General features: G+C 36.5%; 1 protein-coding gene across 1 annotated transcript in view; it reads right to left on the reverse strand.

Moving 5' to 3' along the window:
- Positions 1-13,068: 13,068 nt before the first annotated feature.
- LOC124717020 (amyloid protein-binding protein 2) overlaps positions 13,069-23,324 on the reverse strand; it is a 130,372-nt gene continuing 120,116 nt past the window's right edge. The window contains exons 10-12 of the mRNA XM_047243678.1: positions 15,118-15,263; positions 14,638-14,803; positions 13,069-14,472 (exon numbers count right to left, since the gene is read on the reverse strand). Coding sequence (XP_047099634.1) covers positions 14,240-14,472; positions 14,638-14,803; positions 15,118-15,263 — 545 coding nt within the window. The 3' untranslated portion in view covers positions 13,069-14,239. The remainder of the gene's footprint in view (positions 14,473-14,637; positions 14,804-15,117; positions 15,264-23,324) is intronic.

Consider the following 23,324-nt stretch of genomic DNA (forward strand, 5'->3'; position numbering starts at 1 on the left):
TTCCTTTACATAATATTGTTACATTCCATCCTGGATTTTCCATTGTTTGATTAGCTTGATAACACATTTATACTGTTAACTAGTTAGTTTTCTTTCTCTTTTTGTGCATTCCCATTGATGACTCAATACCTCTGCTTTTCAGTGTGTGATTTACTTTACCCATATTTTTTTTCAGTTATGTTCATATTACCATCATTTCAACCCCACTATGTGCTTCATAGTGAAAGTGATCAGAACTTCACAAGTCAAGCTATTGATCCCAAAAATTAATAATATTACACTAATTTTAATTCTTGATATCAAATACTTAGCCAGTGAGGCATTCACAACCTATGTAGCAGCTAACAGAAGCAATTGAAGCAATGACTTCAGCCAACTCCTTCCCCCCACCCCACTGCTTGTTGTCAGCCAAAGATGCTTCAGACTGAATACCTGTAACATTAACTAAATTTTCTGCTTTTTTTTACATTGGGCTTACTGCAAAGAGAAATTATTAACATTTTCATACTTTGGAGACTAGATGCTTCATATATTGTCACCTACACCTGTTTACATGACAGCCTAAACTGAGGTGGTTGTGTGAAGCTTAACCTGCAGGTAACTGCTACCTTGGCATCATATCTCCAATGTTCTGCAACTGCTCTACAGCAAATATCAGTTAATTAAATTATAATTAAATAATTGATAATAGCCTGCTCGATTACTTCACGCTGCTCTCACCTTTTTGCTACTCTAGTAACATACGTTGCGGCACTTGAGATGATTTGTCCCTATTTCACTTTTTATCAACTTTAAATTTTTCACTCCTTTTTATTAATTTAGCAAACAAGAGCATTTTTCAAAACTTCTTGCCTTATAGATGACTAATTCATCACTCTGGTGGGCTCCATACCACCTGTAATTCTTAATCACAATAATGAAATTTGGATTTCATACCGTCTATTTGACAGCACGCACACTTTATGATCGTATGTCTGCAGGGCAGTTTATGACAGAGCTTACAGACAGGGTTTACTAATGGGTTGGAAAACTGAAATTGTGAAGAAAAGGTGAGGATGTTACAATGCCACAACCGAATGTTGAAGGTGGGATTAGATAAAGTCAGTCACTCTAGTAGCGGAAGAAAGAAAGGAAAGAAACAGAAGAAATGTAATCAAGACAACAGATGCAAAGACAGATACCCTTCCCACCTCAGGCCAAGACCCTTTCCCGGACCATACTTCACAGGTGAATGGCACCCTTGCAAGCCCAAAAATTGACTCCGGTTTCCTTCTATGGAAATCTATCATATCAACCACCTGACTACCCCTCCTCCTTCAGTAAACTAGATGCAGCTCCATTTCAGTTATGTTCAGGGACTCCTTACTACTAGAGGCACAACCATACAACCACTTGGCAATATTCCACCAAATGCTGTATTGATCCCCACAAAATTGTTAGTACCCATCCAGTAGAACACACTAAAAGCCCTCATATAGTAGCACTCACTACAAATAGTAAACAAATCATCATTAGACTTCCTTAGTTCCTCAAATGCTAGGCAGCATATCACGCAGCAAGTTTCCTCCTGTAAACTCGATCAGCGGCCAGGTTTTCAGTTTCCTCCCCATTCATGTGCATGCACTGAAGATCCTTTGCAAAAGTTTGTTTACAGCTGTTAACAAGGTCATCATCTAATTCTGTATCCATCTGTTGACACACTTTAACAATGGTTCTCTCTGTACCTGAACACTGCTGTTTCTAATAGTTAAACCCAGTTGTTGTGTGTAGTAGCTCATTCAGTATCCCTCCATTTCTGGGACAAATTCCAACAATTCTAAATATTTGTTCCCATAACAACTCCTGAGCATCCTACCCAGCTCTCTCATTATCCTTTCTGCAGTAGTTTTTTGAGGGTATTGCCTTGATATAAATACAGTTTAATTCTTTCTCTAACTAAAATCTCTTTTAAATTTTGTGCAATGAACTCAGACCTATTCTCTGATAATATTCTGTTGGGTATACCTACTTCTTTAAAAAAAATCCATCTCTCAACCTCTTTGTTACGGGATATGACTTTGCCTTTCTCACTGCAACCAGTCTGGAGGTAAATATGCTATTCCCTGGCTTCTAGGTAATAGGCCATACATCTCGACAGGCACTCATGGCAGCATGCTGTTATTTTGTCTACAGAAAAATGTGCACTCACCTTTTGGTGGTCTTCTTCTGCATGACACGCCTTCCCTGTTAGAAAACAAGTAGAGTTCCTCAGCTAAACAAGCTGTAAGCAGAAACTGGCTGTGCTAAACATACCTAAAGGCTGCATCAATATTTTCTAGTTGCAGGTTTTTACTACCTATTGAATAAAAGGCAGTTGTACGAAAATCAGTATACCAAGAGTGTAAAAATGAAGCTTTGATGTTTTGTAGCATCTGTTACTTTCAACTTACCGTTACAGATGAAAGAGTAACTCTTAAGAGTTTTGTTTGTATATCTTCGCACTTCTCCATGAACTATGTCCTGTGTCTTCTATTAGAAAGTGATAGTAGCAAAGATGGTGACTTGTAAACAGAAAGCTTTTCATGTCTTACAGTTTGCAAGGACTAAATCTGTTGTTACAGTGCAACCTTGGTTTTCGTATTAAGTTCCGTACTAATCCTCCAACTGATTATAACTCCATAGACAGTGTCACCAGTTTGATGATACCTGCTGTCTTCGCAAAGGGAAGAGTACAGGACAACCAAGAGTGATTGAATTGAAAGGGTCTTTCACACATAGCCCCTAGAAATCACGCAGAAGGCTAGTCGTGAATTAGCAGTTCCAATGAGATCTATGAGGAGATTTTCAAGGGGATGTTTACAACTACATCCGTATCGTTCGCAGCTGTCACAAGCTCTACAACCTAGACTATGGTTTACATGCCAACCTTGCAAACGAAATATTGCTGCATGACAATTGATATTTTTTGGATAGTGTAATTTTAGTGATGAATTAACATTTGACCACATAGAAATGTGAGAACACAACTTGCCCATCTGTGGGGGGAGGAGGGAGAGGGAGGGATTTGAGAAAATCTCCATGAGGTGGTACAGCTACAACAAAATTATCCTAAATTGAATGTTTTTTGTGTTTATGCTGGCAGAAAGCTCGTGAATTTTTCTTTTCCCGTGATGCACTGTAGCCAGTGTTTCTTATGTGTTAGTACGGCTCTTTCCTCAATTGGAAGCTGAACCACAGAACTTTATTTGGCAGGAAGATGGTGTGCCGCCTCACTGGCATAACTCAGTACACAACTGGTTAAATGACATTGTACCTGCAACTTCCTGGCAGATTAAAACTGTGTGCCGCACTGAGACTCAATCTCGGGACCTTTGCCTTTCACAGGCAACTGATCTACCAACTGAGCTACCCAAGCATGACTCACAACCCATCATTACAGCTTCAGTTCTGACAGTACCTTGTCTCCCACCTTTCAAACTTCACAGATGATCTTCTGCAAACCTTGCAGAACTAGCACTCCTGGAAGATAGGATATTGTGGAGACATCACTTAGCCACAGCTTGGGGGTTGTTTCCATAGTGAAATTTTCACTCTGCAGTGGAGTGTGCCCATATGAAAGGCAAAAGTCCCGAGTTAAAATTTCATTCTGGAGACATTGTACCTGACTGCCTGATTGGATGCTGGGGGCCAATGATAGAGCTTGTTTCGCAAGGCCTCCACATTCATCTGATCTGATGCCATGTGATTTTTATCTTTTGGGGTTCATAAGAGTATCCTGTGTATATGCTTCCGCTACTAGCTGATCTATCCGACATAAGAAACACGACTGAGGCAGTTGTTGCGACTACTCCAGGCACAATGACCAAGGTTTGGGAAGAGCTCATCTATCGACTCGATGTCTGTCGTGTGACGAATAGTGCTCTCAATCAACACTTGCAAGAAAAACTGTTCAAGTTGCTCTGTCATTTGATTTAAAATTTGTAAGATAAATATAATAAATGCTACAAAACCTTAAAACCACAATATTCATTTTGAAACATCAAGTAGTGTCATTTCTTGGTTACAAACTTACTGCCAAATACAGTCAATTTGAAGCTGCAATTTCTACACTCACACATAATCACATGGAAAATTTACATGATGGTCTGTGAAACTGAATGCTCACTAAATATTACACAAATTGGCAACTCTGAAAAATCAGTGGTCATGACTTGACCATACATCATGTGCATTTTTATTATTCAAAAAGGCACATTTCATACAAAAAATCTGGAATTTGCACCTTTGTTATTGTCATTTGCCCATTACCAGTAACTCTTTACAGCACTCCATGACATTTATATAATTATAATTCTGCAAAATTAAAATATCTTTTCAGAGCTTACCAAAACTGCATCAGATTGTCATGATATTTGAACCTCACTGTCTAGACTCTACAAAGAAATTCTCCAGCCCACAAAATGCATGTGAAATACTCTCACTTCTGACTGGCGGAGAGACATCATAGCCAATCAGCTAGCAGATCTTCACCTTGCTATTCCATGTCTTTTATTTTGCATCAATCACAACATAAAGATCTCTTTAATGCAACTAAAGCAATTTCATACATACATTAATCAGATGATGTTCTGCTTCACCTTCTGTTTTCATCAAGTAGAATAAAATACATCCAGTGCACCTGTTACTAACGAAAAACATGTACTGAATATTGTTGATATTCCAATCCGGAGTTTCCATTGTTTGTATAATGAAGTTGGGGTGATATAATAGTTGTACCTCAGTTAAAGCCTCTACAATCAATTAAAATTCTATGTACCATTGTTCTGCCCACCTTCATTTAGTCTATACACTAATGAAACTTAACAGTGACTGTATTTAGCATTAACCCTGTCACAAACTGTCTACAGCACCCAGTCATTCCTAAGAATGCCTGCAATTGTGTGTTTTTTTATGACTGAAGGCGTTGTTATAGAAAGGGGACGTGGATGAAGATGAGATAGGGAATATGATACTGCAAGAATTTGACAGAGAACTGAAAGACCTAAGTTGCAACAAGGCCCCTGGAGTAGCTGATATTCCCCCAGAACTACTGATATCTTGGGAGAGGCACCCATAACAAAATTATTTTACCTGCTGTGCAAGACACATGAAGATGGTGAAATACCCTAAGATTTCAAGAATACTGCAATAATTGCAGTTCTAAGGAATGCACATGCCAACAGGTGTGATTGTTAGTAAACTATCAATTTAATAACTCATGGTTGCAAAATTCCACAGTAATGTAGGCACATGTGAGGCAATACTGACCCCATGACTTATCTTAGAAAGTAGGTTAATGAAAGGCAAACCTACATTCATAACTTTTGTAGATACGGAGGAAGCTTTTAACAATCTTGACTGAATACACTCTGAAATTCTGAAGATCACAGGGATAACACAAAGAGAGCAAACGCTTATTTGCAACAGCATGCTGGAATGTTATCTGTATGCACTGTAACTGTTCAGCTGCACTTTGTTACAGTACATGTATGGTATCCTGACATGGTTCTTACATTTTGGGAAATACCATCTTGACAATCTGGATGATTTGAAAATGGGTCCTGAATCAGAACTAGTCATCAAGAAGAAAATAAAAGTGAAATTTGCATCTTTGAGTGTTTCTCTGCTGTATCACTTATTTACATCTTGTGCAGAAACCAGGCGGCACTTATAGGAGTCAAGGAGCATGAAAGAGAAGCAGTGATTGAGAAGGGAGTGAGACAGTGTTGTTTAGTCTGTACATTGTGCATGCAATAAAGAAACCAAAGAAAAATTTAAAATATAGAAATTGAAGTTCAGGGAGAATAAATAAAAACATTGAGGTTTGATAATAATGTTGTAATTTTGTCAGAGACAGCAAAGGGCTTGGAATAGCAGTCGAACGGAATGGGTAGTGTGGATAGTGTCTTGAAAGGAGGATATAACATGAACATCAACAAACAAAAATCAAAGGTAATGGAATGTAGTCAAATTAAATTACATTAGGGAATGAGATACTAAAAATAGTAAATGGGTTTTGCTATTTGGGCAGTAAAATAATGGATGGAAAAAGTAGAGAGGATATAAAATGTAAACTGGCAATGGCAAGAAAATTGTTCCTGATGATGAAAATATAGATTTAAGTGTCAGGATGTCGTTTCTGAAGGGTGTAGTGCAGCCTTGCATGGAAGTGATATGTGGGTAATAAACAGTTCAGATAAGTAGAGAATAGAGGCTTTCGAAATGTGGTGCTACAGAAGAATACTGAAGATAAGATTGGTAGATGAGGGTATCAATGAGGAGGTACTGTATATAATTAGGGAGAAAATAAGAAATATGTGGCATAATTTGACTCAAAGAAGGGATCTGTTGATAGGACACGTTCTCAGCTATCAAGAGATCATCAATTTAGTACTGGAGTGAAGTGTGGGGGGTAAAAATTATAGATGGAGACTTAAGAGATGAACAGAGTAAGCATGTTCGAAAGAATGTAGGTTGCAGTAGTTATTTGGAGATGATGAGGCTTGCTCAGAATAGAGTAACATGGAAAGCTGCATCAAACAAGTATTTTGACTGAAGACCATGACAACATCACTAACGTCAATCTGCTGAATTATGGAACATTTTTATGTTTAGGAATTTTAACTTTTTTGGATAGCAAAAATCTGCTAAATAAAAATCAACACACATTCTGTAAACAGAGATCTTGCAAAACATAGTTCACTCTATTTGTCCTTGAAATCCAAAGTATCCTAGACCACAGTACCCAGGTTCATGCAATGTTCTCGAATTCTGGAAGACATTTCATATACTTCCACACTGTCACTTTGTGAGTAAAGATGAACCAGCTGAGTAACAGAGACAGAAATTAAAGCTTCCAAGCAGATATATCTCAAAACATTGTTCTTAATAGGAGGAATTCGACATATGTCTAGATAATATTGGAGAAACCCCAAGGAAATGACTGTTTACAACATATATAAATGAGCTGGAGGATAAGGTCATAAGCTTCTGTTCGCAGACAATGCTACCATCTATTAAAACATTGCATCGTTAGAAGACTAGCAAAATGCAGTAAGAACTGCACGATCGATAACTGCTGCAGGGACTGGCTGTTGACCCTGAACATAAATATTTGTAACATATTTTATTGTTTGGTAACATACTGACAAAAAATTGCCAGAAACTGTAACAAAGGTAATGTATCTGGTATTAACCATACCCAGTGACCTAAAGCAGAATGACACATAAGACTAAAGGTGGGAAAAGTTGGTGCCAGGTTGAGATTATTTGGAAGATTATTAAGGAAGATGATGTCAGGTTGAGATTATTTGGAAGATTATTAAGGAAATATGATCCACAAAAGAAGTGGCTTCCAAAACATTTGTAACACTGATTCTCAAATATGCTTGTCAGTCTGGGACTCTTACCATGTTGTTTAAGAGAGAGAGAGAAAGACAGAGGGCGGGAGGAAAGGGGGGAAGAGGGAGGGAGGGGGAGGGAGGGAGAGGGAGAGGGAGAGAGAGAGAGAGAGAGAGAGAGAGAGAGAGAGAGATGCATTTTAGATCAAGGAAAATTGGAGAACTTGAGTACAAAAACAGGAAAATGATAGTGGTCCAGCAGAACTCTCAACCACACACTATTAGGGGGCTTGCAGAATATAGATATAGATCAAGACAGAGCACAGCGTGTGTGCAAAAGGAATAAACAAAACACACAACCTTTAAGAGAGGTGTGGGACAAAGTTGCTGTATGATTCTAGCTCTGCTTAATTTCTGTAGTGGCAGACTTGTAGGTGAAACCTTGAATAATACAGGTGCAATACAATTAGGAGGGACACTGGACATTATTAAATATGGAGATGATCGAGCAGTCTTAGCAGAAAGTGGAAAGATCTTTAGAATACGACGGGGGCAATTTTGGAGGGGTAAAAAGGAAATGAGGAGAAATTTGAGGCTCTGAGCACTATGGGACTCAACTGCTGTGGTCATAAGTCCCCTAGAACTTAGAACTACTTAAACCTAACTAACCTAAGGACAGCACACAACACCCAGCCATCACGAGGCAGAGAAAATCCCTGACCCCGCCGGGAATCGAACCCGGGAACCCGGGCGTGGGAAGCGAGAACGCTACCGCACGACCACGAGATGCGGGCAGGAGAAATTTGAATGTGTGTCAAAATACCTACAATAAAAGTAGAGAAAATAGCACATTTACAGCCCTATAAAAATAACAATATGGGAAAAGAAATCTGGAAAAGTAAAATCCTTCACTTACTTAGGAAGCACGTTTTAATGCAGATGGAGGCTGCAGCACAGAAAGAACAATAGCAATTGGAAAGGAAGTATTTCGAGAAATTTAAGGATTACTGGCAACAAGAGCAAGAGGAAGTGATTTAAAAGAGTTTTGCATTACACCTTGTTTGAAGTGAAAAAACTGAAGAAATATTTTGAAAGCTTCGAAAAGTAACTGTGAAGAAAAATGAAAGAATTTTGACAGGTAGAGGGAGTGAGGAAGGAGCTAAACGAATTGGGGCCAATCAATTTTAAGGATACATGGTTTGCAAAAAAAAACCATCATTGAAGGAAAAATCGAAAAGAAAAAAGATCAGAAGATGAAGATACAGGATACTCAAAAATTTGAGGGAAGAAATAATAACAGCAGATATTTATACTAAGATCATGATTTAATGTGTGCCTCCACATGAAATACCCACGATCAAGATGTATTAGGCCGTCTGACTAGTATTTGCAGTTCTATACAGAACAAAGTAGCACTTTCCACATACTTACATATTACTAAATTAAAAGTCTACCGCTACATTTTTATATCTATATATGAAAGCTAATCTCAGAACTATTGAAGGGATTTTGATACAGTTTTCACTAATAGACACACCGATTCACAAGGAAGATTTGCACATGTAATATATTACTGCTATGCCAGACAAGCTATCCGACCATAGATACTGCGTGCTAGTTGTGCGGAGCTGGGGAGGGTCTCTAGGTGGTGAGATAGAAACTAAAGGATGAAATACACTAAGGAAAATTAATATCTTTATAATTAATCAGTTAAAATCTCAATAAGATATTTAATCCTCCTCATTCTCGTAAAAGCGATGATTAATTGAAATCTAAGGAAATTAATGACTGCACCCCATTTTCCATTTGTCCAACAGTTTTTACCACCAGGACAACAAATTTATCTGAAAAGTAATCTTATTTTCTTATAGTATATGATTAGCAATTATTACATCAAATAGTCTGCTGCAAAACATAATATCTAATTAATGCACTTTTTTATCATTGTTCCTTTTTCCTTGACTTCTGCTAATTTTTCTTCTTCTTGTTTCTATTCATGTCTCAATTATAAAATACTTAAATTTATTTGATAGTCAGGAGATCAAATCAAAAACTTCGTAACAGAACTAAAATATTTAATTTTTTAAAAATGATTCCTATACATGATGTTCACAACTACTTAACAAAAGAAAACAATATTCCGTATTTCTACAACACATATTACACATAGATGAAAGTTTAACAACATTTTTAATTGCTTCCTTTTGTAACCCCACTCACAAACAAAACTCGTTTCCATAAAGCTTCAGTTCCAAAACAGAGATTCAGTTGTAGAAACTAAACCCACATATTAAAAAAAAAGTGAGGAACTCAGACTTTTTATTCTTAATTTAAGAACTACTTTACAAATGTTGCTCAACATAATTATTAAAATATAGATTACATAATAGCTTCATGGGAAATATTACTATTTATGAATACAATAACATTGGAAATAGTCTTGGACATACTTATCATGCAATGTTAAAACATCTCAGAACGTAACATCCATGAACACAGCCAAAAGCAGGTAAGTTATGAGAATTCTGGTCCATTCACTAAGATCATGACTTCATTAACTCTGCTCTAATTTTTGATCACTACAATTGTTACTTTACTAAAAGAAACATATGGTTCAGCTGTAAAATGTTCTGGCACCTTTAGGCACGTACAGAAAAGCAAACCCCATTAGTTATTTGTTTGAACATGGACACAAAACCCATACATAACTCTCCTAAATATCAAGGTGCTCATTTTTATAAAAGTGAAATTCACATATAATATATAACAAGACTTTATAATTAGCTATCCAGAATGTGAAAAAAAGTCAATACATTTACAGAACAAATACTCGAAGAACATTTGATAGGTAAATGCAATGCCTCATCTTAATAACAGAAGTTTTTTATAATAAGCTGGACAAGTAAATACTGTTTCAAATGCTGACACTTTCTCAAAGGTTGTGGAAGATATTAAACATCTACCAACTATGAAAACAGAAATATTTTTTTAAAAATACTGTTGCACCCTCCAAAGACATGTTTCAAATGATTTATAACATTACACACACAATTACAGAGTGCAATGAGAAGAAAAGGAAAGGAAGTAACAGTACAGAAGTCACCTAGATTTAAAGAAGTCAAGGAGAAAAAAATGCAGAAAACAAAAGCAATTGGGTCTTATCTCAACATTATGCCGGTTTTCAGTGGTTTCTTATCCCCATTCTTTACCAGTCAATCCCCATTATTCTAACTATCCTTCATTATCTTCTTAACCCAGTTGTTATACTTCCCAGCCATTGTCTCTTCACCAGCAGCGATCCCTTAATTACTGAATGTGACAGATTGCCCTTGTTTCATAACTATCCAATACATCTTTCCACAGCTCTATGAATTCTTTGTACTTATTCAAAATGCAGCACATATTATGTATCATCCCACACCCCCAGTAACACAGACTACACAGTATTAAGACAAAATATTGTAACCGAGATGGAAATTTCTCTGTTAAAATATTATCTTACATTTTTATTCTGCTTGACCCAAGATAATCAGGATGATAAGGTACAATATCATTCATAAGACGACCATTACTTGCTTTCCACAATACGATGTACCTCACTGTAAGAGATTAAGCTAGGCAATATATAAACTGACCAACAAATCCAACATAAAAAAGGTTAAAAGAGGAAAAGAAGAAGAAGAAAAATTGTCAGATACAAAATGAACAAAGGAAGAATCTTTTAAATATCTATTGTGGAGAAGGTATTAAAAATTACACTTTTACATGAAAATGAAGGCTGTCAGCAACAAGTGTCCTTTAACATAAAACTAAAGGTCATGTTAAGGAGTACTATTGAGACACATGCAACTTCAACAATATAGTAAGGAAATAGTTTTATGGAACAGAAAATGATACAGTGACTAAACATGTTATCAAAAGTGTTATTAGGTTATTTCTCAAAAGAAAAATTATGATACAAGATCAAATTATGCAGTAACAGAGCTCAACCTTTAGTGCAAAGAGAATCAAGATTTTCAAAACACATCATACAGCATAACAAAAAAGAATGGACAATAGTCTATGGTTCTGAATAAAGATATCAAAACTATATACGTAGGCAGGCCATTATACATGATGTATTAGGTGTGTGTGTGTGTGTGTGTGTGTGTGTGTGTGCGCCAAAAACTGACAATAAGATCACCTCTGTCTCTCATCATGGGAACTGACTGAGGGCATAAAAGGAATGTGAAACTTTGTATATTTAAAAATGATTGTGACCTGAGGTCATGCAAAGACAAAATTACAAGTAAATTAGATAATCACATGACATTTCACAAATTTACTCCCTAACAAGAAGTACTTGGTGTAATATCAAAGAAATGTCACATTCCTATTTGCTGAGGTATGTAAAACTGCCACTACATTAGAGAGCTCCCCATGAAAAAAATTCTTAGCGAGGCTGCATAACGTATCAACAAGCTACACATTCTTAAATACATGCTTTAGAATGTAAGTCTACAAAAGAGATACCATCACTGATTTAATTTCACAAACATCTATACAAGGTTAAAAAAATTAACAAAAGTGGTGTAGTGCACAGATTATCTTATATTTAATGTTTCACATTAAAGGAAATTTGTGAACAGAAATGAGAAGAATAGAATGTTTCTGTTGTAGCCAAATAAAATTCCTAATGGTTGCCGTTTCTTGTGTTGTTGTTCCGGTTTTCATGACTTACCTTTAACTATATGTGCTTCAGTTCCAAACTGTTAATTTCTAACAGCTCTATAGCTGACCACGATCTTACAATATAATTGTCAAATTTCCACTTTCTGCTAGATTGTTTTAGTTTTTTCCAGTCACATCCATTTGTCTGTGCCCCCCCTTTTTTTTTTGCAGGAACAATTTTGTTATTACTGCTTCATATGTAATTCTTTTCTTTTATAAGTTCCCTCCATTCCTTTTGGGTATGACAGTGTGCATATGCTTGCATCATATATGCATGGAAATTTGTGTCTCACTAATGAATTAAGAGACATAACAAAAATCAAAACCAAACACAATTAGGAGCTGCAGTTGCTGCAAAAAGTCTGACTATTGGTTAAAATTCAACTCTTTTTGCACTGCACGACCTCCTGAATGGGCAATTCCCACGATCCTCTGCAAATATCATTGCTATAGAAATACTTTCAACAGTTTTTCCATGTCCTTCATTAAATGTTTGAACCTTAGACATCTCCTGAACAGGCACAAGTACTAAAAACTCCACCCCATTTAATGATATTTTAGCATTTATTCATTTACTAGAAAAATATTGGTACAACTACTGTGAAGTTGATAAATTTACTTCTGGAACAAATAAATGCTGAAGTCTTATTAAAATGGATGACACTGAAGAAAACAGTTGTCCATGTTGATCAATGAAACACGATGATTAAATTTTTCAATTTAAACAAAGCTGACAAAGAGGTGATCGTTAAAACACATGAGAATGTACAAATTCTCTCCACAGCAGAGAATGGCCGCCGTGATGACTGCACGCAATAAATAGCAGACATGGTTATGGCAAAAAATGAAGATGTAAAGCAGTAATAATTCTTACTGCAGGTCCACGACCAAAACTTTGGTCATGGAATTACTAAAAAATTGTGAAAGACACTGTTAACTCAACCACAAATAACTGGGGGGGGGGGGGGGGGGGGGGGGGGGGGGGGGGGGGGGGGGGGAATAGGTTGCTGTTCACAGTCTGCTCTACCAAGGTACAAAAGCTCCTAATTTTTGTTCTGGTATTTTCATGGCAAAAAATTACTCTGCAATGAAGAAGGGACTAACAATCAGTTTCCGTAAATGTAGACAATGTATACATACTTAAATAATGGAAGTATGGCTACGACATCATTCGTAGTTCTGGAATGAAGACTTGTCAACATTCACCGTAGAGATGAATCAATAAAATCCCTAAGGGGTACTCGAGTTCAAGGCATTGGTTTGAAAAGTTTGTATCAGGCGTCATGGTTACATCCTTTATGCTGAATTTTATTGTTACCTCAAGTTTTCTTTTATTTACTAAAAACAGTCAAAATTGCAAATAAGTTAATTTTAAAGGGGGTGGGGGGATAGGGTTTTAAAGGCAGACAGGAGGTGAGGAAAACAAAAGAGAGAGAAGTGGAGAGGGAGAACAAGATGGAAATAAAATTTCACTATAACAATGAACTCAAATATGAAATGAACTGTCACAACTCTGCCTTGGTCAGATAATTTATATAAAAGGGAAGTACCATACACAGACATTGTTTCATGGCTCCTTGTGCACATCACATCAATACTGGACACGTTTTCTCAAAATGAACTATTGACTAGCATGCATCTTACATATTAAAAGATATAAAACATCACAACTAAGAGTAAAAGACCAGCAAATATTACTGGCATTCTTTATACAGCGTTTCACAAATGAAATTATATAAATGCAAAAAGTTGCAGACAATTGTCACAACATTAAACATTCTCAAGTATGTACATGACAATTTTAAAACAACAACATACATAACGTGGGGTACGACACCAGCGCCTAAGTGTAACAGATTACTACCAGTGTTATTAACAATAACTTGACAGCAAGCTTTGAATGGAGTATCTTTGCCACAATTAACATAAAAAAGTAAACATTTTAAAATAATACAAAACAACATAAAATATGTTCTTTTAAATTAAAAAAAGGACAAAGCTATCTATCCACGTAATGCACATGTGAAGGAATGGCAGTATATACTCTGTGTCCAGGTACTTGTGAATTCTGTGTGAATCACAAAACACTTAAAGCTGTGGCACAATGCTCCTTCCTATGGAAGGAGGTTAATTTTTTTGACAGAGTATTACACTCAAACATGACACCTCATTCAGTTAGGCTGGAAAAACTGTGCTGTGATATCACTTATTGAAAGAACTTCACCATCGGTGTCAATAGGTTCATATTCTGTCTGGGACGTGATATCTCTATGAAGTTTCCAGTTGTTCAATAAGTATGTGTAGTCAGCAACTTTGTCAACTTCTTTAAGTTCATGATATACATGCACGAGACCTCTGTAATCATACTCTAGGCCGGAATAACTTTCACCAAACAGCTTTAAACCTAGAAAAAGTATATAGGAACTAAAGATTATACATTTTACATTAAAAACATAAAAGCAATCACTCTAAGTACAAATACAGCTGTTACTCATGACAGAAGGTTTCTTTATATCAGGAATAATATACAACTAAGACATTCCTTAAATACATTTTCATTCGTACTCACTGATATCAATAGATCGCTTGTAAAGTGCTTCAGCTTTTTTGTACTTCTTCATGTGATAATTATACAGGCTAGCAAGATGACCTATAGACAAACCAACTTCATAATCATCTTCTCCTAATAGCTCTTCTTTTATGGCTATTGCCTTTAAATGCATTGTTTCTGCTTCCTGTGAATAAGTAAGGCAATGAAAAGACATTGACTCTCTTTCAGTAACAATTACAGCAACAATTATTATTACTGGTTTGGTTCTGTAACATATCTGAACAAATTTTAGAGTTCAGATGTTGGGCACTTAATTTCCTATTAAAGTTTCTCCATTATATTATGTGAATACTTATATAACAGATAACCACGTGCCATAATTTTCATTCCGGACACATCATCTTGTAAATAAGTAAACTACTATGTCTAATTGTCTGAAGAAGTTTACAACAGTTGCTGTTTGGCCCCTGTAGACTGTTAGAACTGCTATCTACTTACTTCAAATTTCTTCATACTCTGGTACAGACGGCCCAGATTCCCAAAGTGTTTAGCAGTTTGCACATTCTTTTCACCAAAAGTAGCAAGGGATAATTTCAACGCTGACAAATGAAGCTCTTCTGCTTCAGCTAGTAATTCCTGCATACCTGAAATAAATAGATAACTTTATTCTAAAAATATTTAACCAGAGTTCTGAAAATAGCAATGATTCTACTGAGCTAGCAAGAAAACCACACAAGTTTCTGTCCTCCTAGTACCACCAGTAGCACTTCGCAAAATGTTAATAATGGCCTGTAGAAAGAATACACACAACATATACAAGTTTGTAAGTCTAATCATCATGTTACAGGCAACCAATACACTTGACAATCTTAGTTTCAAGGTAAACAAATGTGAGATTTGGTTACCTGAAGTTCTGATGAAAATATAAATTTGATTGGTCAAACAACTTTCTGTGTCATAACTGTTTATTTAAAGTTTAAAAAATGCTGCCATTACCAATTCTTTCTTTCTCTTGCTGTTTCAGCTGCTAAATATCTAACACTTCTCAGAGGCAAAAGATTGACATTACAGCCTTTCCATCCAAACACTGTACGAGGGTGGCTTGAAAAGTTCTCTGAATCACCACGAGAGGTCAGCGCTAGCACAACAATTAGTTCACATGATATTCATTGAACTGTTGCCTATTCATTGGACTGTTGCCCGTAAACACATGCCACATCAGCGCTCTTGGAAGAGAGCTGTGGTGAATCGAGATTTGAGCCATGATTAAGTGATTAAGGTATGAAAGCATAGGACATATATGCCGATTTCCAGAATACACTGGGGGACTCTGCTCCTTCATATTAAACTGTTGCCAAGTGGACAAATGAGTTTAAATTTGGTTGGAAGAGCTTGGATGATGATCCGTGCAGTGGTCGGCCAAGATTTGTCACTACTCCAGAAATCATTACAAAAGTGCACAAAGTGGTCATGGAGGATTGCCGATTGAAAGTGTATGAAATTGCTCATGGTTGCCAGATGTCATCTGAAAGGATATATCACATTTTAACTGAAGAATTAGAAATGAAAAAATTATCTGCGAGGTGGGTGCCGCAACTCTTGACTTTGAATCAAAAACATGTGCTGTTGCCATGGCAAAATTATACAAACTAAGGTATGAGAATTGTTGCCACAATCACCTTATTCACCTGATATGGCTCTGTCAGACTTCCATCTCTTCCAAAACAGAAAATTTTTCTCGATGGACGAAGATTCGCTTCAAACAAAGAATTGATAGCTGGAGTTGACAACTATTTTGCAGGCCCGGAGGAAACTCATTTTCGAGATGGTACCAAGGCACTGGAACATTACTGGACTAAGTGCATTAATGTACTAGGAGACTACATTGAAAAATAAAAAAGTTTGAGTGACGTAAGTGCCTTTTTCCTATTCCGTTCTGAGAACTTTTTCAAACTACCCCCGTAATTCTGCGGACAGCACCAACACACGAGCAATCTCACACAGGAGCAACTGAAGAGAAGTAATTTGAATGGTAGAGATTTGTACTGCTTGCAAGCCATCTCTTGGATTATTTACATGTCACAATTTGAACATCTCAGCATTAAATCCAACATTCAGCTATCATTTATTTGTCAATCTGAATAGACATGTGAATTGCTGATGTTCCATATAGTCTCCTCAAATAGTTTCTGCCATTTGCCTGACAGACAATGGCCCACACTTGTGCAAAATCTTGCAGACACTTGCCTTGCGAAGCATCACATCATGTTCCAAGGAGATGAGAAGTGGCATTCTTCAGTGTGGTGCTCGATTACTTTCAGATACCTTTCATGAGAATCAAACTCAATTTGGAAGAGTCCCCCCAACATAAGGTAAGGACATGACAGATTGTAAACTTTTCCTCTTCAATACTTGGTTTAATTTGCCGAGTCTTATGGTAGCCACGATATATTCTTTAAAAGTGCAAGTTCCTTCTTCAGATGATCCTGGTTAGCAACAATGTGTATTTAAAGTCACCATTTGCCAGCAGATTGATGTGTGTGTTGTTGGACTTATGGTAACTGACATGTCCCAAAGTGAAGTAATACATCAAAAAATGGGTGGCATTCACCCACCCCTTTCAATCCCTTTAGTGAGTTGAGAGAAGTGTGAGATACCATTCTGTTCTGCAGACCTCGGCAAGTGTTCTCTTTTAACATTTCCGCCCCTTAGGATGTCAAACTGGTGATTAAATATGTATTTCTTATTATGAGCTGTGAAAAGGACACATTTGGATCTCATAGAAAAAATACATTAATAGATGTTGTAATTGTTATGTTGCATGTATCGTATGCACCTTGAGAAATGGTCTATGTAAGTTTTATGAAGAGAATTAAGCCAGTCCAGCCCTTGGAAAACGGTGACATATAATCTCATATAAGTTTATGTTAATACATGGGAAGATAGGATAAGGACCATGTTTTCTTTCTCAATTCCTGATGTGGTGTTTGAGTATAATTGGAAAATGCTGTGTAAAGTAATAATAGGACAGGGTGGAAGGTAATGTCTGAAAACGGAAAAATTCTATCCTTTTGTTAGGTGTAAAAGAGGTGGTGCATGTAGGCTTAGCTATGATTTTTGTTTTATTTTATTTGAGTAGGAAGCAGATTATAGAATTAGTGGGACTGTCAGAGTCTTATTTGAATCAAAACCACACTGACCACTGTATTAATCTAGATTAATAAAACACCTGTAGTCCCACACACTGGATTAAAGCAACATTGTTCAAATAAACAGAGTCAGGTGTGAAACACATTTTAAGATAAAAAAATCGAGAGTTTTGTATGTTCTTGTGGTAAAATAAAAGTATTCTATTTGTGGAACTGGCTTCACTGCAATGTCTCAAAGGAATATATGTACCATGTTCAAATTCCACTTACACATTTTTGAAGTTAAAAATTATAATCTACCCACCACTGCACACAGAACTGCAAGTTTGTGAGTTTTAACAAGCACACATTGTGCTCAGTGCATCTCATCAAAGACATAAGAAAAGCAAAGAGACTGTTCAGCATATCATATAGCAATTAAGATTTGAGGGTTCTGTTGAAACCATAATGCTTTTCAGCTTCAGTGTTAATTGCAGTTGTTGCGCAATTGCTGCAAGGCTGGAAGAAGAGTATTCATTGTACAAGGGACATTCTGAAAGTAAGTTTTGTCATTTTTCACAAGGAAACTTTATTGTCAAAAATTCATACTCCATGGCATCAAGAACTTCACACCTTGCACTATTTGTTGCAGTTTGCAATCAATTTGAAGTAACCACTCTGGTAAAACTTAGTGTCTTGCCATGCAAGGAACTGTCTCTCAGTCTGCTATACTTCAGCATTGGTTTGAAACTGACACCCCAAGAGTGGGGCTTTCAATGCAGGGAACAGGTGAAAGTCCATTGGAGCAAGATCAGGATTGTATGCTGGGTGATTCAATCTCTCCCAGCTGAAGTGACAAATCTGAACCTGTGTTAACCTTGCCGTTTGTGGTTTCACATTGTTGTCCAAGAGCCCAACACCTTTACTGAAGAGCCCTCGTCCATTTCCATTGGTGACCACATTGCCAGTACACATCTATCTGCTGTCATATGGTTACTCAAATAACCTTGGGCACACCGGTTTGCTGCTACGCTCTCTTCTTCAGTGCTCTGCACGTGTGTCATTCCTCCTCCACTGACGCCCCTTTCCTGGTTGAGACAGTAACGGTTGTGGGTTCATATGGCATTTGTTTGGTTACTTGGTGTACAATCATCTCTTTCAAAAACAATGATGAAACCTGCTTTTGGAATGTCCCTCATACTATTTTTAAAATTATAACATGAAAGAACCAACTAAATATGTAAAATAATATTTCACCATTTTTCTTGAGTGCATCGAGGATACTGCTAACTCTTGTACCAATATTTCGGCTGACATCCTTTCAGCCATTGTCAAGTGAAGTTGCTTGTTAGTATTAACATTTTGACAGTATTTTAGATAATTTTCTATTTCTGGCACAGGCAATTCTATCCTGTGTGGTACGTGTCACCACCCAGTGATAGTTTCAAAAATGATTAGAGGAAATAAGTGCATCGAACTTATCCCATTACTTTTATAAGCACTGCTCATGATATATTTTTCATATTTCAAGCAAGACATGATTGTTGATTTAAATGAAACTGTATTTATTACGAATTTCCATCAGCACATGACTGTATTAAATGATATAGTGAAGGAGTCACACAGTCAAAATTGCAGTCGTTTGAAGCTTAGGAAAATTAAAAAATGACAGTGAAAGTAACAGTTTAATACTGGATCAAATTTTTCAAACAATGGAAAATTGGTACACAAATATCACAGAGATGTTGTTGAGTGCAAGAAAAAAACTGACAATGATACATGATTACAGGACAGCGGACATGGCTACGAGACTAAAGGGTTTCTTCAAGATGAAGATTTCCTCTTCTAGCTACATCTTAACTGTCATGCCTCATTGTAATATTCCAATCAATGAACTGCAGCAAAGAAATATTCATGCAGGGAAAAGTACTGAATAAGCATCTCACTTTGCAGCATTTGTCCAGCTTAATCTGACAATCACTGGAAGCAAGATGAACCAACTGCAAAACAGGGACATTTCAAGGAATCAAGAAAGGTGTGCACATGAGACGTCTGCAAACAGACCAGTAATTGATTCAGTTTTAACACAATAAGCGCACTGTCAGCCCCAAAGACCTGAGAGTGTTCTTTCTGTTTGGACAACATCAGTGCATTGGATAGGCAGTTAAAAAGTTAAAAAATAAATGCTGTAATTTTAATGAAGTTTATTAAAACATTCAGAACAAAGATGGGCTTTAGATTTGTATGTAATACAAAAGGTAACCACCTGTTTAGTTAATTTTCTAACTGCATTGTGCCCAAATGTTTCTGTGTTTGTCCTGCAACATGCTGAACAATATCTATGCTTTTTAAGCACCTATCCTTTTTTTGTCCAACTGGTGTTTGCCTCTTCATTATCAATACTGGATGGAGTTTCTTCACATGAATGCCATTTGAGCCCATCTACTAACTGGTCTCGAAATATCATGATTGCCACTTTCCGCTCCATCGCCTCTTGAAATAAATACAGTACATTCACTACAGCAGTCTTCAAAAAGAGATTAAACGCTAATTTGTGATACTATTTTACTGTCTCTCTCAATGAACTGCTACATGCATTCATCTGATCAGAAAGGTGAGTGACAGTTTTTCCATTATTATATTCAGTATCAATTTTTGGTTTTCAATAAATCCTTCTTTCAGATGCAATGTTCGCCATTTCACTCAAATACACATATCAGACATTGAAAGTTAGGCATTGAAAACAAGAAAAACTTTACGCATGCAGCAAAGTTAACACACATTTCATCAAATAACCCTCCAAAAAGCGTCTTTTACCACGATTTGTTGTGATCAAGTACCAGGAAATGTGACATCGGCAAATAACTACACTACCTAGAGATATTATCTAGGAGCGTCTGGTGTTGTTTAGTAGTTGATTATTATGACATGGAAGGGCGGTACAGTACGTAAACTTTAGGTTAGAGTACGATATCTCTGGAAAAAGTGCTTCCGAGAATACGTTACATTTCATGGGAAATATTTTGAAGTGGATAAAATAAATTTCTATGAATGAATGAAGATTTCTTGAGAAAAATGAAAATGTTGCATTTTTATTGAACCTCCCATGTTCTTTAATTTACCATGGTATGCCAAAGGCCGTTGTAGAGGTAAGTACTTTTACTTTATCCAAGGGGGAAAAAACAGAGCAGAGATGAATATAACATACTAAAAAATCAGTAACATGTGCAAAGTCAGAAGATCTCAAATGGAAATACTGATGATGACACAGAAAAATTCTAGTTCACATTGCAAAATGTGTTTTTACAAAACACCTTACAAATTTAATCACAGCACACTGTGCATATTGAGCAACAACACTAAATTTGCTTTCAAGATGTAAGTGCAAGAATGGCAATTTTCTTTCAGAGCTTCTCTTCACTACTTGTTACATCACCTGTGATGTGACTGACAATCCATATTTCCTCAAAAGGCGTAATTTGATTTTAAGATTATTTTATACTCATTATAATTCCCATGACCTTTCCTCATCTTGTCCCTCCAAAACATCTGGTTTGAGTATCTGTTCCACCCTTTAGCGTCCTTCCATTTTCCTATACTTTTTCTCTCTTCTTGTGAAATAACAGTCCAAGTATCTGTAGCCACTCCAGCTGTTCTTGACTCTGCAGTTGGCAAGTGTAAGTTTTTCTCCTGGCTCATTTTATATTAAAAGGAGAATTCATTTAGAAAACTATAAAATTACAAGTTGTCCAACTGCATTACTGAAACATATTAACTCGCTGATCGAAAGAATGAACAAATTCGGTAAAAATTAGCTTTTCAAAGGATTTGCACCAACAGCAGAATGCTGACAATATGGTCGATGTTGATTACACATGGCACAATATACTGCAGAAACGTACATTTCTATGCTACTATATATCTACAAGTCATCATTTAACATCATTACTAAAAATCTCAAAAAGTAATTTGACCAATTTACTTTAAATTTTTACATGGTGCTCTAATGAACACAAGTTGTTGACCGATATACTTCAGATTTTTACACAATACGGTCCTAAACTTTCAGATAAACAAAATCCAATCCCCCCCAAATGACAATGTACAGGTTTTCCGTTAAAACCGACAGCAACAAATAAAATTCTGTGCTGTGGCATGGAAATGTGAAGTTTCAAATTCTCTCCCGCATGTTTCTTAACTATGATACGACGGCATGTAAACCATGAGACAAATTGTTTCTCAATATATATATTCTTCCTCATATATATTTTCAAATGAAACCTGTAAGCACAACAATGTGCTGAATGTGCTGTTTTGTTTTATTCCTCACTGCTAGCTTTACAGAAAACAGGAAAAATTGTATTTATGGCTTATCGGCATGTGATTAGAATATTACTATGGACCATGAATAGTCTGAAACCCATAACCCCATGTATTCACAGATTAAAACTACGTAGAATACTGTCAATGAAGCTCCTACGTTTACAGATTCAGCAGCTGGAGAGGTGTCTCTCATACCAATGATCCCAACTGATTTACCCATTTATTTTAAGCAACTTCAACCACGAACAACACCCAAGGTCAGAGACAGGGGTGATAGGTTAGATGACAGGAGGGAGGGGGGTAGGTGATGCGCGAAGAGAGGGGTGATGGGATGTAGGAGACGAAAAAAGAGAGGTGGGGGAGAAGGAGATGGGTAAAGGAAAGAGGGGAGGAGATTAGAATGTATATCCAATTCCCATACATATTTAGCAATTGTGAAGTATTGCCAGATTATTTAGTATAATACATGTACACAAATCACAAGGCTTCTTTTTCTCAACTGAAACTTGAAAATAATGTCACTGTATTTGTATGACATTTACGATTTCACAATACAATTACATGCACACTGAGTTAGAAGTTTGAGAATTGTCAAATAATATGTTGAGCACCAAGTTGAATGAAAGGCGTTTCATGTCATGAAGAGAAATGGCTGTTATCATAACAGTGGTTGCAGTGATAAGCTAGTTAGCTGACTGACGGGAGTACACCCTACTGATATAATGGAACAAAACATACGTACCACACAACTAGACATTTTGCCAAATGTAGTGTTGACTTGAACATACTAATTTCTTATTATTATCATCATCATCACTGTTATTATTATTTTATATAGCACTTTTCTGACTTGTTTAGTGTGAAACACCATGATTAGCTCTACTATGCTAAGCTGTCTCCCCCTAAAGTTTTAGTTGTAGTAAAGTATGTTATTCCCTGATATGTCAACAGATGTCTTATCATTCTGCCCTCCCTTTAGTCAAAGTTTACTCACTGATTCAGCAGCAAAAATCCTTATATCTTATTTTATTAGTTCATTTAAGTTTCAGCATCCTTCTGCAACACTACATTTAAAATACTCCTATTATTTTCTGGTTTCCCCACAGTCAACGATTGATATCCATGCAACAGACGTACGTTATGATAAATTTCTTCCTCAAATTAAGGCCTCTATTTCATACTAACATATTTCTTTTGGCAATGAGTACTCTCGTTGCTTGTACTAGTTTACAATTACGTTAACATACAGCATGC

The sequence above is a fragment of the Schistocerca piceifrons genome, chromosome 1, assembly GCF_021461385.2.
Source record: "Schistocerca piceifrons isolate TAMUIC-IGC-003096 chromosome 1, iqSchPice1.1, whole genome shotgun sequence".
Classification (NCBI taxonomy): domain Eukaryota; kingdom Metazoa; phylum Arthropoda; class Insecta; order Orthoptera; family Acrididae; genus Schistocerca; species Schistocerca piceifrons.